The sequence below is a fragment of the Rhinolophus sinicus genome, linkage group LG11 (genome assembly GCF_036562045.2).
Source record: "Rhinolophus sinicus isolate RSC01 linkage group LG11, ASM3656204v1, whole genome shotgun sequence".
NCBI lineage: Eukaryota > Metazoa > Chordata > Mammalia > Chiroptera > Rhinolophidae > Rhinolophus > Rhinolophus sinicus.
Window position 1 is genome coordinate 16,975,255 of NC_133760.1, and position 19,276 is coordinate 16,994,530.

At 54.8% G+C, this 19,276-nt stretch overlaps 1 protein-coding gene across 4 annotated transcripts in view; it reads left to right on the forward strand.

Moving 5' to 3' along the window:
- CBFA2T3 (CBFA2/RUNX1 partner transcriptional co-repressor 3) overlaps positions 1–19,276 on the forward strand; it is a 95,629-nt gene that overhangs the window by 49,504 nt on the left and 26,849 nt on the right. For all 4 annotated transcript variants that reach the window (XM_019742676.2, XM_019742677.2, XM_074314450.1 and 1 more), the window contains exon 2: positions 18,348–18,500. In XM_019742676.2, coding sequence (XP_019598235.2) covers positions 18,348–18,500 — 153 coding nt within the window. The remainder of the gene's footprint in view (positions 1–18,347; positions 18,501–19,276) is intronic.

Consider the following 19,276-nt stretch of genomic DNA (forward strand, 5'->3'; position numbering starts at 1 on the left):
TGGCTCACTGTGATATAGATGGTGTGTTCACCACAAGCCCTGGAATTGGAATCCTGGGTTCAAATGCTACTCTGGCAGGCATAGGTGGTATGACCCTGGACAAGTCATTGCCCTCCCGGCCTCCCATGTAAATAGGAATAATAATGCATCCTTAGTGAGTGTTCATAGGTGAGGTTGCCTGGTTCACTCGGTAAGCTTGTGCTGAACACCTCCAGACAGAATGCACTGGGCCTGGCAAAGGAGGATGTGTTTTTATCAACTAAACCCAATGAAGGCTGAGGAGGAGGACAAGCCAAATGAAATGCTGGTGGCGGGCGTGGGAAGGGGACGAGGGTGCTCCCTAAGAGGCCTCCAGCCACGGACAACACTGGGGGGGGGGGTGCTCAGCGGGTGTTCAGTGAGCAGAGGTGCCCGTCAGGGGTACTCTGATCTCTCCCCTCAAGGCGGGCCTTTCTGGATGAGACCAGGCCTCCATCCCTCTGGCCGCCTACCTGTCCCAACAAGATGCAGCCAGGACATGAGTGCAGTGCCCTTAAGGCCCCTCCTCCGTCTGCAGTGACAACAGGGCCTAGAGGTGGAGCCTTGGGGCTGGTGTAGGCTGGGATGCAGGAAGGGGGTGAAGGCAGAAAGGGCATGCCGAAGGGGGGCTCCACCCTCCCTGGTGTGAGCCAGGACCCCCTCCCCGCTGGCCCCCCACCCAGGGAGACCCTGTGAGGAGGTGCCCACTCAGCAGTCCTGATTGGGGAATCCCGGCTGGCACCGTGCCACCACCTCCCTGCCACCCTCATCCTCCAGGAGCCAGACACATTCAGGATCCTTGCCAAGCGGGGGGAGGGATGGCACTCAGCTTCCCTACTCCAGCCATCCTTTCTGCTGCCTGCGTGTAATTAACAGAGTAATTAAAAACAGGATGAGTTAATTGGTATTCATTTATGTGGCAGATGTTTTTAATTGAGGCAGGAAACAATTTACCTGTTTACATAAACAATGGCAAAGGCAGGCTTGTAAAACACGTTTTTTTAATATTTTCCTCCCCCTTCTGAAAAAGAAGAATTGAAATCACTTGGTCTCCCCTGCGCCTTGCCTAGTGTGGGAGCCAAGCAGGCCCGCCCGCCTGGGGGGGAGGCCCGGCTAAGGGAGGTGCGGGAGGTTCAGGCCAAGAGGAAACATCTGGTTAAAAGCTTTTCTTCCAGAGGAGGCTGTTTTCCTTAAATTCAGAGAAAGGAGATGTTGTTCCCAGGTTTTGGGGATGCCAGCAGGGCTGGGAAAGGGCAGAGGACCCTGTCTTGCCAACTTTGGTGCCCCTCTGGGTGGGGAGGGGAAGGCTTCCCTTTTCCACCTGCATATTTGGTGGCCCGGTGGTGCACAGTGGGGCCACATCTTCAGATAGTCACCCCCATGTTCCTCTGTCACATACAAGGCCACTTTCTCGTGGTGACCTCGACGCATAGTGCAGACCTAGAATATCCATCATCAGACACTATCAGTGCTGGGTCGGAGCTTCTCAATGACCAAGGAGGTGCGTTGTGGGTCCAGCGTGTGCTGGGCAAGAACTGCAGGCCTGTCACCCCACCCCCTGCCTTGTGCTCGCTGGGCCTGATCCTTTTGCCACCTGGGTTCAGGAGTAGGCAGATGAGCCCTTTTGCATGAAGAGCTCAGTGAAAGGCCTTGAGGAAGCAAGTGCTCAGGGAGTTGTCTGTTTAGAGATTGGCATTAATTTAGCCCTTGCTGTATGCCTGGCTGCCGCAGCGAGCGTTGGGTGTACGTGGTATTACTTTGGTTCTCCTGTTAATGCTCGTTTGAGGGAGGAGATAAGTGTCTCCATTGTACAGGTGAGAACACTGAGGCCTGCAGACTAAGCTCGGCCTCCAGGTCATCAGCGTCAAGTGGAAAAACCCCGATAACAGAAGTGTCTGTCTTGTAGCACCTGTGTTTGTCTTTTCTTTAAAGGGTAAACATAACCAGGATTGTATTTACACAGAAATGTCTGGAAGGATGCGGGAGAGCTGTCAACAGAGGGGACTTCGGGTGGGCGGGCCGAGGAGTGGGGGCCCTATCCCTTGCCCCCTGTCTCTTTCTTTGCTGGGGGAATGATGACAGTTCCTGTCGGGGCCAGGCTGCCAGGTTCACCACGGGCACGTTGCTGACTTCTCTGAAAATAGGTAACTACTGGGGTTCATGTGACCATGTGAGAGGTGATGCAGATGAAAAGCTTGGCCTGAGGTTTGCAGCAAACGCACAAAAAGCTCTGATCTGAAAACTGGAGATGTGTGGTGCCCCTGAGGCTCTTGGTACCACCTGCGATGGAGGAGTCTGGGCTATGCCCTTTGGGTGAAGTTCGATTGGAATTTCTAAGACATCTCAATAGTTCTTTGGGCAAGAAGATGGAACATTCTGGAATCCATCAGAGAGCAGGGCCCTGAGAAGACAGCACCCCAGAATTCTGAGCTCAGAATGCCCAAAGAGTGTTGTCAGCAGCCACCCTGAGGCGGGGGCTCAGTTCCCTCCCTCCCGGAGGTGGTATAAGGCCACCCTGACTCCAGGCTCTAGGGTGCTGCTGGGGTTAAATCATAAAATCAACTGCAGCCATGGATATCTGAGGAGGTGAACAGCACACTGCAGCCAGCAATGCCTGTGGTGTCCTTGGGAACTCAAGTCCCGGGCTAGTGCTATGTGACTTCGGTGAGGACCTGCACCTCTCTGAACATCTGGAAAATGAGGATGGTAAGGGCTTTGACGTCAATAATGATTTCGCTGAAAAGCCCCCAGCATGGGGCTGGCCCCTGGAGGGTCTGCCTTCCTGCCTTTACCCATTCTCTGCAAGAGGAAGAGTGAGCTTTGCCAGCAGCCCCAGCCTCTCCCATGAAGGCAGAGGCAGGAGAACCACAGTGTGATGCCAGGGGCGGAGAGCCTAGGCCCCTGCCGTGGTGGGCTCTTCTCGTGGGCTTGGCTTCGTCCTTAGGTGTGCGGGGGCAGGAAGGCCCTGGTTGGTGTCTTCAATGTCCAGGAACTGAGAGGACACAGAGGGGCAGTTGGGTCTGCGTGTGCCTCTGGCTGAGGGCAAGAGAGAGCCTCAGGCCTCCTCCTTCCCAGGCCCTGGATCCACACGGTGCTCCCTGCAGGGGGACATCAAGGTGGCCGACTCTCGCCACAGCTCTGTCACACCAGCTCGAGGGTCATCCTTGTGAAAGTAGGGAGGTGAGAGGTTAGGGACGATCCCAGGAGCAAAGCCAGCCTAAACCACTTCCTCATGTCCCTGCCTCTCCCAGGAGCTTATTTCTATAAAATCCCACTTCAGCTGCTCATACTGGAGGGTGTGTATGTACATCATCCATGACCTGGGGTCCCTCGGGACATAAAGCTCAGAGAAGTCGCTGCGTCTTGGATGCCACAGCCCCTCATCAGTGTTTTATGCCTTGCATGTACATGTCACAGGCGAACTGGGTCCACACAGGTCACATAGACAAGGGTGGCCGTTCTGTGCCTGGGGGTTGGCGGGAGAATCATCTGGCACTCAGGAGAAACACGTGCAGGATAAAGCGCCGGTCCCTAATTATTATTTAGCATTCGTGTGAGCAGCATTATTATTTTAAATTTTGGCAGCATTCCTCTGGAGAGTTCAAGGTGATATGCAGCCCATTTGCACGTTTTTTAACAATGAAAACACTTGGGGAATCAGTCCAGCCTTCAGTGGCGCCTCATTGCTGGCAGAGGGACATCCTCACCACTTGGCCTGGTTTTCCAGACCCTCCACAGACTGACCTGACCTTCCATGCGGCTTTCCTGCCCACTACCCACCTTCATCTGCAGGCGGAACTTGACACTTCTTGTTTGTTCCTGAGTTCCATGCCGTGCCTTTGGCTGAGCTGTGCCCTCGGCTGGGGACGCCCTTCCTGTCCACCTTCCTTTAGGTGTGCAAATGCTACAGCCTTCAGGACACAGCTGCAGCATCACCTCTTCTTAGAATCTTCTCTGACATTCTATCCCCTAGCCCAGGGTGTGCCTGCAGCTGTCTATAGGACTTCCCACTTTATCCCAACTATGAGCTCAGAGGACGGGCCCACGCTCACTCACGTCCATGGCCCCATGAGTTCCTTGGATTTCATCAATTCCTTCTTTAAAAATAACTATACTAATGATCCGTTTATTAACTTATGTGACAGCTTGTAATTACCTGTTACTTATTGTTACTGTCTGCTTCTTGGGGGGGCACAGTGTTGGTGAGCAGTAGGCAGTTTAAAATAAATCAAGGACATAGTTGAAAAGGAAGGGTCTGATCCAGAAGGGAATGCAGAGAACAGGAAGCCTTTTCCCCAGGGGCCGTTTCTGTTTCCTTATAGAGATGCTGTGTACATATCAGATCATCTTTTAAATATCCCAGAAGCCTTTTCCAACCTTTCTTGGGGTCATGCCCCCCTCCCTATAGGACACACCTCTCTCTCTCTCTCTCTCTCTCTCTCTCTCTCTCTCTCTCTCCCCCCTCCTTTCCCTCTCCCTCTGCCCTGGGTTCTGTCACAGCTCATCATGAGCAGGGGTAGGGGGGTGGGGGACAAACTCTCCCATTGGACTCTTCTGTTCAGATCTCAACGTAGGTGTCCTTTACTCCAGGAGGCCTTTGCTGACTTCCCCCCAGCCAGGTGAGGCACCCTCGTGGAGTCCCCTACCCCCAGCCAACATCCTAGCAGTTGTGGAGGTTCCCTTAACAGATACCTACTTAAACCTCACAACATTGCCCCCAGTGTACAGATAGGAAACCGAGGCTCGAGAAACAAGGAAGCTTGCCCACAGCCTCCCAAGAGGTGAGGCCAGGAGCTGAACTTGGGCCTGCCTGATCCCAAAGTGGGCTTTTCCCACCACTATATGACTGTATAGTGTCCTGTGGGTACCCCGGGAGGGACTCATCTCCATCACACTTAGGTAACAGTGCCATCCATCTACTCACCCACACATCTACTCATCTACCCATCCACCCACCCATCCATCCATCCACCCAGCATCCATCCATCTGTCCACCATTGCATCCACCAATCCCCCACCCACCCACCCATCCACTACCCGTCCATCCACTTCCTGCTTACCCACTCATCTCTCTATATATACACACACTCCCTGGTGCCCACCCACCCAGGCAACCACACCACCACATTTATCGTCACAGCCCATTCACACTCAACTAGGTACACCAGCCTGCAGATGGGCCACTTCCCCTTGGTGGCAAGCAGCTGTGCATGGAAGAAGACGAAGGGACTCCCAGAGTGCCAGGACCAGTGCTGGGAGAAGAGGGCGCCCCTTGCTTTTGCTGCCCTTCCCCCCGCCTGGCAGCCCCCTTCCTCAGCAGCAGGAGCCCAGATGTCGGGGCGCCTCCCCCTCAGCTCTCAGCCCCAGCAGCTGGGTGAAGAATGTGCTTCCTTTGTGTGGCGGCTACAGGGTGCGCAGGCCTGACATCTGGATCGTGTTTGCTGCCCTTTGGAGAGCAGGGAAGGTTTTCATTCCAGAGCTTTGAGCTCTCCACCCTCCCCCGCCTTTTAACTCTTTGCTCAATGCCAGGATGCTATAGACCAGACTCCAGAACCATCCGCAGGGCTTAGGTCTGAGGGGTTGGGGCATCTGTGGTTAGTTGGCGCTCTGGGCTCCACGGCCCAGCCAAAACCTCAGACTCTTCTGAAGACACAAGCAAGAACTTCATGGCTCTGACTTGCTTTCTAACCAGGAACCTCGGTCACAGATTGGGTTCTGATCATTTTTCTGTACAATATGTTTACGTACAGGATGGAATTACATGATTTTGTCACCTCTTTTGATTCTTACTCATGGGCGACTTTTTCATACCATTAAATAGCATTCCGTCTATCATGGTGTCATTTTTGCTAGTAAGTGGGTATTTGAACTACAACACACGGAAAAGTGTACAACTTGAATTTTCACCAAGTGTGCCAGATAACAAACGTTACCTGCCCTGTCTGCAGGCCGTGTGCCCCTAGTCACTCCCTGTCAGGGGAACCCCCATCCTGACTCTGACGCCATAGACCAGTTTGCCTGTTTCTGAACTTCATATAAATGGAAGCACGTGGCATATGCTCTTTGGGGTCTGGCGTCATCCAGTCAGCTGCATGTTTGTGAGATGCGTCCGTGTTACTGCACATGGTTCTATCTGTCCTTTTTCCTTGCTGTACAATATTCTGCCCTGTGGATCTGCCATGACTCGTGCCCCTTTGAGTCTTGATGAGCATTTGGATAGCTTACCTTTGGGCCTCTGTGACAAGGTGGCTGATGAACACTCTTGTTCCTTGCCACTGATGCACATGTGTTTGCACATCTGTTGTTTCTGTGCCTAGGAGTAAAATTGCTGTGCAATGGGGTGTGTGATGGTTCAGGCTAGTAGATACTGAGAAACAGTTTCCAAAGTGAATGTACCTACAGTGCGGTTTTTAAGGCTGCATGGTATTGCATTGACCATAGAGTTTATTCAACCAACCCTCTATTGGGGTCATCTTATTTGTTCCTTGTTTGTCACTCTCATAAACAATGCTGTGATGAACATCTTTGTAGGTAACTGTCAGCAGGCACCCTGCTGATGTTCTTTGAACACATTCGCTAAGATAGACCTGCTCGTCCACACTACGCAGCTGCCACAGGAGGAGTGGGAGCAAAGAGGATAGGAGGCCCTGATTCAATCAGTTTGCCATCTGTAAGATCCAATTGGTTGGTATCTAAGGTCTCTTCCACCTCCAATATGTAGTCCTAACTACGAAAATGTATCAGTTAGCTACTGCTGTGTAACAAGCTTCCCCAAAACTTAGTGGCTTCAAACAACCACCATTATTTGGCTCACAGTTCTTTAGGCTAGCTGTTTAGGCAGGCTCACCTGGGCAACTCTGGTCCCGGCTGGGCTTGCTTGGGTCTGTGGTCAGCAGACCACAGCCGTGGGTTCATGGTCAGCAGCTCTGCTGATGATGGCTGACCACTCCCACATATAACTGGGACTGAGCTGTGACAGCTGAGCCAATTGCCCCACCTGGGTCTCACCCCACACCCCAGCAGAGTGGGTCAGGAAGGGAACAAGTGGAGCTGATGGCCTCTGTGTCCAGGCTCACAGTTGGCTGACATCACTTCCACCACATCGTATTGGCCAGAGCACGGACCAGGGCCAGCCCAGACCCAAGGGTGGGAAAGCAGCTCCATCTCTGGATGGGAAGAGCTGCAGTCACATTTCAAAGGCGTGGGTCAGGAAGAGTAAAAAATTGAGGCTATTTTGCGATGCATTCACCTCACCGGTGGAGGGGGTCTTAGTAGCCATAACCAAGCTTCATTGCTGTGGGATGGGCTCTAACAACTCAGACACACCACAAAGCGTTGTCCTTCCCACCTACACACAGGGGAGCTGCTTGCTGGGGCCGCTGGCAGGGGTGTAGGTCCTGACCCGAGCCTAGCGCAGGCTCTCTCCCACCACAGGGAGCTGAACTTTCTCAGTGTTCAGCCAGCAAACCTTCAAGGAGCACCTACTAAATGTCAGGCACTGTTCTAGGCTCTGTCTTGGGACCGTGCACAGAAAATCAAGACCATGTCATCCGTGAGACAGGCAGTGGACACAAGGACCAACATTAGTTGATGATTGCCGGTGCTGACAAGTGCCCCCCAAAAGATAACGTTGGCTGATGTAGCAGGAAGCTCAGGGGTGGGGGGCAGTTTTGACTTGGGTAGGTAGGGAAGGCTGCTCTGAGAAGGGACATTTGAGCCCAAACCTGAATGACGAGGAGACAGCCTTGTGAAGATGGGGGGAAGCATTTCAGCAGGTGCAGAGGCTCCATGCAGGACAACAGTGCGTGGTGAGTGGGAGGGAGTGAAAGGCACACAGAGCATGGGAGGCGTGGAAGAGGCACTCGGTCCATCTGCCGCCCATCAGGCAGTTTTGCTCCATCTTCCCAGCTTCTTTGATGAGCCCCAGGCTCCTTTATAGGTGTAACATGGGCTGTGCTTTTCCCGTTCAGAAGGGTTGTGTGGGCCCAGCCGGCAGGGAGCTCTGGTGAGATTGTGTCTGATTCCGTTTTGTATCATCTTGGTGGTAGAAGGGACCTTTCCACCCGGGAACACCGGCTCCCTTCACCACTGACGGGAAGTCATGAGCTCCTGCTTATGATCGCAGGGCAGCCCGGCCACTGCAAAGTGTGCCCCCTGTATCAGTGAAGGGGCTTCACTGTGCCCCTGGACATTCTCTTGTGGAGCCCCTGACCCTTGGACAGAGGCTCACTGATACCCCTCTGGGAGGGCTCAGAACACATCCACAGTGAGAGACTAGCTCTGCCACTGACCAGCTGGTGACGTCAACCTTAAAGCTGGACACACATGGGATCTGCGTGATAGCCATGTGACCGAGGCAAGTGATGTCACCAATCTGTGCCTCAGTTTCCCCATCTGTAGCTCTAACACCTCACGGCTTTGTCAGGGGTCAAATGAGAGAGGAGTTTCTGAGCCCAGGCACAGAAATAGTTCTCAGCAAAAGAGAGGCTATTTAAAACCGAAGTTGTGCACGCATACCAAGGACAGAACCTTCCTTCTGGGACCCTGCAGCAGGGTTCCCTCCCTGCCCCATGCATGCTGTATGCTTTCTGTGGATTAGTGAGTTTCACCCTTCCTTGACTCTGTGGAGTTGGTGGGGGGAGGGAGGGTCTGTTCTCATCCCCATTTCACAGGTGAGAAAACTGAGGTCCAGAGTAGAAAAGCCTCTGACGTTTCTGCTGAGAGACTAATGGCCAGAGCCACACAGGCTTCTAGCTCACAAAGCCCTTCTGGGTTTCTTGTCTAACACCACATCCACCCCGAGAAGTGGAAGTTACGGGCCCCATTTTACCGATGGGTAAACCATGGCTCAGAGGCAAACTAGGGTAATTTCCCCGAATTCACAGTTAGCCGGTCGCAGAGCAGGATTGGAACTCCGGTTTCCTGATTCCCAACCCAGCACTATTGCCATGGCTACCTGTGACCTTCGTAGTCATCACCCACAGGCCTGGAGGTCAGGGTCCCTGGGGGCAGGCAGCCAGGGGTGGCTTAGTGCTGTGTTGCAGGAAGGGCAGTGGCAGGCAGAGGAACAGCCCACCCAGGTCAGGCCCCAAGGACCGGGAAAGGCTGGGTGGGAGGCCTGCCTGGACCAATGGAAGGGAAAATACTAATCCTTGTGTTTTTATATTATTACTTATTCATCGGACGGCAGAGGGCTTAATAGAAACCAGATGTGGGAAGTGACTCAAGTTCCAGCGCCTGGGACTCATTAGGCTGCGCCCACCCACCCCCCTCACTCCCCCCCACACACAAACACACCAAATCCCCTGCTTTGCAGAGGTTTGGGATCAAAGATGAGAGTCCCCTGACATTGGCCTTGGTGGTAGGGGAGAGGTCCCTCCTGGTCAGACCCTCCCATCTGGATGTGGGGGGCGCTGATATCCTGGGTTTTCCCTGAATGCAAGCAGCGCCCCCACACCCACGTCCTTTCACCATTGTCCCAGCCTGAGAGCCCCCAACCATCTCTGGTCACAAACTCCCCTGAGACATGGCTATTTCCTAGGGGTTTGGGCCTAACTTTTTCCTCCGTTTATTCCCATCGAGAGGGTCCAGAAGAGTTGAGATGCCCCACCCCCTCCAGGATGTTTGCTCTCAGTGGAGAGTTCACCTGGCTTACTCGAGACTCCAAGGGTCCAAGAGCTGTGGCTAGACCACAGAGTCCAGGAGAGAAGCCCCTCACCCACCCTTGAAGGAATGAGGGTGGGCATTCTAGGGGCCAGAACTGCCTAAGCAAACGTTTAGAGGCTCAAATGCCTCCTCCTCCATGAGACAGATCTGGCCCCCACTTTCTCGCCAACTCCCCCCCGCCCCACCCACTTTGAATCTTGAATTCTAGCCACTCTGGGGACAGGGGCCCCTTGATGAACTGGTAATGCAGCACATCTCATTTCTCCCAGGCCCCACACAGCATCCAGTCCAAGGTGGTCAGGGGCCTCAAAGGAGGTGACTCTGTCACCAAGGGGTGCTTGGGGTCACCTCAGAGATAGGGCCCCACTGGCATTCAGAGCAGCCAGGCCTTCATTGTAAGGACTTGCCCTGCATCTCTCACAGATTTCAAGGTTCCACAGTTATGAAACCAGAAAATCTGCCTGGGACCTCACGAGCCAAGGCGGATGTCTACTTTTCACATGGACACAAAGGGACCCTGTGGGCACCAAGCGCTCAGGAGGGCTGCTCCGTGAACTGGGGGACCTGGCTCCACCTCTCATAACTGCTCACTACTCCGAAGATGGGCTCCCCAATGGCTGTCCCCAATCCGGCAACCCCATGCTCACTGTGTGGCAGTGGTGTCCACAGGCCCCGTTATGTCCTCTAGAGGGTCCTACCCGTGAGGGGTACCCTGATGCACAGGTGACCTCATTGTGCACTGCTTGGCCTGATTTCTCTTCAAACACACTCACACTTTCTATCTCCTCCAGTCATTTGGTGTCAGACTTGTGGCAGGGGCCAGGGGTTTGTGATTAGAAGGGGGCTTTGGGCCTGAGTGGGTCAAGAGCCATTGTAAAAGGAGGTCTATGAATGAATGAATGAATGAGCAAATGGATGAAAATCCTGGCGGGGCACAGCGGTGTCAAGAAGTCAGGACTATGAGAAGGCAGCCTCATTGTTCTGTGGTCTTGGATGAGCCCCTGACCTCCCTACCCCGGACTCCCGCCTAAACCTGGACTTTGCACCAGAGAAGGTAGCCAAGAAAGGGGTCGGTATTTAGGGTTGGACTTTGAGGCAGAGGGGTCAGGACTCACTTTGCTAAAAGGGAGCCTGGGGGGTCAGAACGGCTGGAACAATATCTATGATAATGGCCTGTCTCCCTGGGTCCTCTTGGTCATAATTCAACAAGTATTTATTGAGTACCTACTGTGTGCCTGGTACGGTCCTGGACTCTCAGTTTTGCATTTGGGCAAAGATGTGGAGGATGAGAGCAGATCTCCAGGTATCCCGGGGAAGGAACTTCTGGCAGAGGGGACAGCCAGTCACAAAGGACCCCGTGGACTCTCGGTACTGGCTGAGGCACAGGGCAGCCACCTTTACCCATCTTAGGAAATATGCCTGAGAGGGCGGCTTACCCCTCTGGTTCCCAAGAAAGTCAAGCAGACGGGTTTACCTTGGCAGGAGTTTCAGGATAGTGGCCTGCTGCCCACCAAGGCAGAAGCTGGCAATTCGGAGACTGGGGCCCAGTTGCGGCTCTCTCTGCACCCACCTGCAGAGCCCTCACCTCTCGGGGAACAGTGGGGACAGGCTTGTCCCTCTCACCCAGTTGTGGAGGATGCTATGAGGGTGGTCTTGGCCAGGTGACCTCACAATGGGGCTTCCCTCGCTTTTGCTTATCTGCACTTTCCCTACAAGGAAGATGCAATATTTGCAAGATGCAAAAGGAAAATAATTGGACAACTGTTACAGCGTTGGTTTCCTTTTGTTCTCACCACCATCAGTGACTATTCCTGCACATGTTTAGTGATCTCTCCTTACTCCTACTTAATGTGGAAACTTAAGCTGGGAGCAGTGTGCCCAGAATCCCCACCAAACCCCCTGTTCTGCCCGTTTACAGAGAAGGAAACTGAGGCACACCACACATTGAGCTCCCTGCCTGCTCAGCAGCCCCAGGAAAGACTTCTGCTCATACATTTGCTATTTCTGAGGCCAGCCTCTCCATCATATTGGGAACACCAGGGGGACCTGCGACCTTTGGGACCCCTCCTCAGCCTCCCATGGGCCTCAGGAACCCTTGCCTGCAGGTCAGCTCCAGGAAAGGGATCTGAGGTGGAGCTGCACCCAGCCAGGCCCCAGGAGCGGCACCTGCCCAGTCTCCATGTGGGGGTGCATCCCAAGATCCCACAGAAAGAGTAGCCTTTGTCGCCTCATCTGCACACCTCATAGGCTTGCTGTATAGACGAGATGACGTGGTTCATGCAGAATGCTCAGGTCAGGGCCATTGCTTTGTTACCTGTCAGTACCTGTCGGTGCCTGTGCAAAGGACCTGAAGCAGGTTACTTGTCCTTACCTGCCACCTTTCTACATCCCATGACTTTTGTGCAGGTCCAATGAAGTAACAGCAGAAATCAGACTGTAAAAGATCAAAGCAGGGTCTTGTGATTTCCTGTGGCAATGTGGATTCCAGGAGGGCAAAGCCAGGAAGGTGAGTTGTATTGATGCTAGCTAGCTAGCAGGTCCTCCTCCTGCAGAAGGTTCTAGAACCCCAGGGCTGGGAGCACTGGGCTGTGGCCAATTCTTAGCCGGGCAAGGCAGGCTGGGAACTAGAGGCGGACAGGGACAGTGATGGATGGGGTGGCTTGTTCCGGCACATTCCGTGTTCTTTCCCACCAACTCCAACCGGCCTTGGAGAGCTGCTTCCTCTGTCAATGGATTAGTGACATTTAGCTGGGAACTGGATACGCCGTCTGGGAAAGACTCAGGGTGTCCCCTGGGCCCTGGGAACACAGGGTCTGGGAATGTTCTTGAGGACTGAGAGCAGCGTGGCGGGGGGGCAGCTGCGACAATGGGGCTAGAGCAGGAAGCCCAGATCCCAGGGGCTGGAAAGGACACAGTGCTTCTGCCCACCCTCTCCTCTCTCCCCTCTCGCTCACCAGGACGTCCTGAATCAGCTCCTGCATGCTCAGACTCACATCAAGACACCAGCCACTTGGAAGCCAGCAGGCCCCCATCCCTTGTGGACTCAGGGTGGGAAACACAACAAAGAAAGCCCCTGTGGTGGGTAGGGGGGACAGACAAAAGCAAATGAGGGAGGGAAGGTGCCTCGAGTAGTAGGCCTTGTAGCAGGTGGCTGACGCACCAGGTCCACGGCCAGCCCCCTTCTCAGCTGTGTGAACTGGGCAGGACTCCGAGCCTCTCTGTGCCTCAGTTTCCTCATCTGTAAGATGGCGAGGAGCACTGTCTGCCTGCAAGGGGTGTGGGAAGGCTACATGCACATTGGGGCTCCCTGGCACTGTGGGCCCCTCACCTCCTGCTGCCTTCCCCTAAGTCAGAACCATGAGGTAAGGGTCCTGGCACTCCCAGAGTTGTGCCCCACCTGTACCAGCACAAAGCCATGGTTCTGGCTGTGACACCGTATAAGGCCCCAGGAGGGCTGAGGGGGCCCCCCAGCGTTGAGTGACAAGGCTCAGGTGTCTCTTCAGATTTCAAGCTCCTGCGAGGTTGGGCCCTCATTTCATTAAGGCAGTTTCTGTACTTGCAGAGCTGGGTCCAGTGGGCTGTTTGGAAAGAAAGAACCAGGGTGCCCGAGGTGGTCAGGGTCCTAGAGCTGCTGCTAACACTGGCTTAGCCTCTGGCTTCTAATGGGGCTGGGAGAGGCACGGGGACACAGGTGGCCGGGTCTCATTTCTTCTTCCCAGGCGCTCTAAGATCTGGAGATCTGAAAACACTCTAAAATCTGCGTCAGCACAGCTCATCTTTCCGTGGACTTGGAAAGATGGTCCTCGTGCTCATCTGCTCAGTTAGGGCATCAGGACATGACCCACTGACTCAGACCAATGATGGGCCTCCCAACCCCAACCTCAGGCAGCTGCCCCTTCCGTGTTTGGGTCAGCCCACATGGCATCCTGGGCAGTACTGGATCCGAGCCCGGCTGGTCTGGCAAGAGAACTTTCTCACCTCCCCAGCAACTGTGGTTCCTAAGGATGGAGATTGAGGGTCTGTGGACTCCCTTGGGCTCAGGCCCTACTTCCCGTCAGCCTCGTGCTTCTGGCTCTGGGACCCTGAGCAAGTCACTCGCCCTCTTTGAGCCTGTTTCCCCAGCTATAAAATGGGCGTGATAACAGGACCTGTCTCCTGCTGTGAAGGTACAGTGCGTCCAGCAGCTGAAATATGGGGTTCCTAACAAAAGCCAGTCATGGGGGTCGCTTCATTTCTCCTGACGTAAGGGATGGGGGAGCCGATGCATGTAGGGCACTGGTATTATTATACGTTAATCTTAAAAGAAAAAAGTGAAAAGACATACATCTAGCTGGCTGGGTCCCACCCCAGACCCGCCAAATCAGAACCTCCTAAAGGGAGGTTCACTGATGTTCACTGAGACCCCCACCATTGGGTGGAGGGTCTGTGGATGCTGAGAGCCCCAAGATGACCCCAGAATCGAAGCCAGGGAAACGGAGGCCCGTGTGAGCACAGAGGAGACAGCGCAAGCTCAAGGTTCAATGGACAGGTCAGGCCTAGTCTGCCTCTCATGGGCAGGGGACCTTGGAGATCTGACACATGGGCCCTGACTGCTTTCTGGGAAGGGAGTGAGGATTCAATGAGATGTTATGTGGACATGCAGGGCACGGGCCCAGCTCCATATGGGTTTGAGGACGCCTGGGAGTGGACACTGGGGTGGGAATCTAAGAAAGGGGAGGGAGTGTCTCACAGGGCAGGTCCAGATTTTCCTGGTGGTGGTGGTCTGGACATGCTGTGATCTGTGCCAGCTGAGCCGGCTCATGCTGGCACCCTCGGTAGCCTTGGTGGGAAGCAGGAGCTGTCCTCCCTCACCGGCAGTCAGCATCCAATGGTCGGTCTTCTCCCCTGCACCCTTCTATACCACACACCCCAATTGCCCTGGCCAGCGCCTGGTCTCACTTGCTTATGGGCACAGGGTTGTGCCTGGATGCCCTATGCTGGCTGCCCAGGGCAGTGAGGTCATGTGAGAGCCTCCAGGGCTTTAAGCCTCCCAGGAAGTCTGGAAGGCCCACGAGCAGCCTTGGCTCAGTAAAAGGCCTTGAAGCGGGGACAGGGCAGGAAGCCTGCATAGGGAGAACAGGGCTGCCCCTCTCTGGTGGCTCCTAACATCCTGGAGAGGCATCTGCAGTTTGCCCTCTGGCCACAGAAGCCTGGTTAGGCCTGTTGAAGCCCCACTTGCAGGGAAGCTGCTGAAGGGATTTAGGCAGGAGAGACAATGTGCATATTCGAGACCCGCTTCAGCTGCTGTGCAGAGCCTTCAGTGGCTCCCCATTGCATGCAGTGTTTCCCCGAAAATAAGACCTAGCCAGACAATCAGCTCTAATGCGTCTTTTGGAGCAAACATTAATATAAGACCCCGTCTTATTTTACTATAACATAAGACCGGGTCTTTATAATAATAATATAATATGATATGATATATTATGGTATAATATAATAATACCGGGTCTTATATTAATAATAATGCCGGGTCTTATATTAATTTTTGCTCCAAAAGACGCCTTAGAGCTGATTGTCTGGCTAGGTCTTATTTTCGGGGAAACAGTACTAGCCAGCCCAGTCCTAGCTGACCTTCCTTTTTCCTACACAACTAGAGGCCCTTAACACACTGGCTTTTGCATTCTGTGTTCCATGACCACAAATGCTGTTCCTCACTATCTCTACACCACCTCTGCTCTTCCCTGAGAGCCCTTGTCATTTTCTGTGTTCTGGGGCGGGGTCTGTGCTGAGGGCAGCCTCAAGAGCAGGGTCCCAGCACACGAGTTTCTCCATAAACCTTTGCTAAATTTCACTGAGTGCTCTCATGTGCAGACCCTTTACCTTATCTCATCTAACCTCCTGCCTGCCTGATAGAAGGAGGTCATCCGTGCCTCATTTACAGAGTAGAGAGGCTCAGAGAGGTGAGGTGACTTGCCCTAGGTCACACAGCCAGGAGGCAATAGAGCTGGGACTGAAGAGTCAAGAAGGACTCATGAGGCCCTGTATGGTGCACCTGTGATCCGCACATGTGAAGCCCCTGGGACCCATGACCCAGGTGGGTCATGGGACAACAGAAGAATCCCCTTCCCTCTGCAGCCTCAGTCAACCTGGGTTTGAATCTCAGACCTGGTGCCTCTTCTAGAAGAAGGATGCCTGTTGGTGACAGCCAGGGACTTTGAAACCCTGCAGATTCATGTGACCCTACAAGGACCCACCCATACTTGCTGTGTGCCCTTGGGCGGATTACTGCACCGCTCTGTGCCTATAAAACAGGGTTTTGGTGAGAATAAAAGGAGCAATGACTGTCCAGTGCTGAGAGTAGGGCCTACATACAATGAGTCTGCCTCCTCTCCTAAGTAAACGGACGGCTTCGGGCCTGCCTACCTTTCCTTTTCTGCCAAAGGAGGTCGCTGGGCACCAACAGAGCACTGCCTGCTCTATCCTCAGTGCCCACCCAGTGGGTGTCATGGGATGAGTGTGTCCAGAACCTGTCCCTCAAGGGCTGTGGAGACGTGTGATGCATTGAGTTGCCCATGCCCAGCCCCTGTGTCTGCCTCCCCAACGGTGAGGTTGTGAAACAAGCACCATGTGAGGAGTAGTGAACCATTGGGGTGGCCCTGGCAGGGTCCCCCAGCTCCTCCCCAACGGGGTTTTCCTTTATCTGCTTTTCTGGTCTGTGCAATCGCTGAGGCTCCCACCAAGCCCCAGTGGGGAAGGGCTTTGGAAAGTCGGAACACGTCCTGCATCCCATGGCCAGCCTGGCATCCAAAATGCCCTCCCAGGCGTGCTGGTGGGACTGCCTGCCCTGGGGTGGCCTGGTCAGATGAAGGGCTGGCCAGGACGGACTGCACTCAGGGGTGGCCTGAGGCCCACAGTGACCGGCCACACTTGCCTTCTTTGGTTGTCACCGGGGACTGACCACTGGCCCTGCAGCCAGGCACAGTGTTGATGGGCCCCACAGCTGCAGTGCACGTGTGCCCAACCGTCAGCCTCCTGACAGGCAGGCTGCAGGGGGCAGGGCACCCAGCGGGAGGGAGGCCAGCAGCTACAGCTGAGTGGACAGCAGGTGCTGCGAGGCCTGGTGGCTGCTGATTCCGGCTGCTTCCCCTCCATGGGGCCCAGCGACGAGGGGGCTTTGCTCTCACCCCGCAGGGCCCTGGGATGTGGAGGGCTGTGAGAGCCCCACCCCGGTGCTGCAGGGGGGTGGGCATCTCCACTCTGAAGGGGAAGATGGGGGGAGATGAAGGGAGCTTTCCACAGTATTGGGCACGAGAGAATGGTAAATGCCATTTATTCGCATTATTAATCGCCATCCCCAGAGGGGGACCGCTCTGGATGCACGTGTGTCTGTGTCTGCCCTGATCACGTGGGGCCCTTAGGAGGGGAGAATGGGGGCAGGGGGGACAGAGGGGACAAGACCTGTCGTCACATAGTGACAGCTAAGGGTTATTGAGCCCTGACAGAGGCTTCAGCTACCTTCCCCCGGCCCTGGATGAGACCCCATCAGCTTTAGCAGGACGAACTCAGGGCAGTGGCTGGGGCAGCGTGGGCTGCAGCTCTGTATGTAACAGGTAGAGAATGTCTACCTCGATGGCCCCAAGCAGCTGGGCCCCCCAAACTCCCAGCCACTGTACCCAGATCTTCATGGTTTGCTGGGGCGTTGGCTGATCCTGCATTAAGATGCAGGGGGAGGCCCAGGGTTTGCCCTGCTCCACCTGCAAAGAATACCCAGGCAGCTACTGGCTCAGGGTATGTGCAGCTGGTCAGATCCACCTGGAGGCCTTTACTTCGGGGTCCTACTTTGTGAGGCCAGGGGCTTAGGACCCCTAGGCTTGGTTTTGCCACTTCCACCCTCTCTTCACATCTGACCCCTAGCAGAGCGTCAGACCACTTGGGACTCTTGACACAGTGTCTAGGGACAAAATCCACTGGTCTACAGATCATACTTTGAGTGGGCAGGCCTGGAACTGCCTAAACTCAACTGCGTCCTCAGCCTGGCTGCTGCCAGGAATCACCTAGGGCCAGAGATGGTTAAAATAGAGGTTCCTGCCACCTAGTCTCTCCTTGAATAACCCCCTCAGACCAGCCTTATTGGGGCCCCAACCTGCTGCAGCAGCCTCACCTGGGACCCTGATGGAAATGCACATTCTCGGACCCACTTCACATCTGCTGAACCAGAAATGAGGGTGGGCAGGCCAGCATGTATGTCTGAACAGGCCCTTCAGGAGGTGCTGGTGGAGGCTGCCTCAGGGTGCTGGCAACTCCCTGGTCTGCAGGTCCAGGACCACTCCCCCAGTGAGGACCCCCATCCCAGTCTGGCCAGCTCAGGGCTCCTGCAACCACACCCTTCAGCCCAACTGAAATGGGCTGACCCAAGCCTACCCTCTGGTCCCAGGTGGGTGGGATGTCAGCCACCTGTGAGCATACCTAGGGCTTATCTGGGGTGAACTGGGCCCTGGCACTGGGCCTGGCTCTGTGGGCAGAGCCAGGAGCCACCTGGGGTCCAGCTGGGTGTCCCCCACAGCCCAAACAGCTGCTGGCCTGGGGCCTTGTCTGGGCACCAGGTGGGACTGGGGCGACGCTGGCCCCCTCCCCTCTCAACTTGCCTCACTGGCTCTCTTTTTCTCCCCTCCCCCGGGCTGCAGCAGCGGACAGGAAGGAGAAGAAGGCCGCAGCGATGCCTGACTCCCCCGCTGAGGTGAAGACACAGCCCCAGTCCACGCCCCCCAGCATGCCGCCCCCTCCACCCACTTCATCCCAGGGCACCACGCGGCACCCTTCCTTCACGCCCCACACAAGTGAGTAACCCCAGGGCTGGGCACTGAGTGGGTCATAGCAGAGAGGTGCCTCTGGGGCCTCTCGAGTTGTCTGAGGCTCCAAACCTCATTGCGTGTGAATCAAACCAGTGCTGTGGGCCCTCTGTCCTGAACACTCAAACACTCACCGTTGGGCCCTGGGAAGGGAGGATTTCATCATGCCTCAGAGTCCAAGCTTTGAAGTTCAAATCCCAGCTCTTCCATTTTGTAGCTGTGTGACCTTGGGCAAGTTACTTAACCTCTCTGGGCCTGGTACGCCTCATCTATAATGCAGGGCTGGCCATAGTCCCTGCCTTACAGAGCTGCTATGAAGACAACTGAGTTAATAGAAGTTCTTACCTAGGCTGGCACATTGTGAGTGTTCCATCAAAGTTAGCTGTTACATTTGGATCTCAGAGAGGGACAGGGACTTTCCCACAGTCACACAGCAGGTTACTAAAGTGTAGGTGAATTCAGTCAGGCCTGTGCCCTGCTAGAGAGCCCATTGGAGGTGACTCTGCCTTTGAAGGAGCTCCACACTGGCTCAGATACCAGGGGCTCTATTGCCAGGCCTCCTTGGGATGTGAGGGTCAGCCAAGAACTGGGGTCAGCAGGGCTTGAGCTGCCGGTGACATGGTGGGTAGACCAGACCTTCAGGCAGTGTCTCGCCAGCCCTGGGCACATCCACGCTGAGGGATTCAGAATTCACAGCAGCTCTGGTTAAGCCTCCAGAGTCCACAACCACTGCTAAAGCCCTGTTCCTTTGAGTTGGAGAAGTT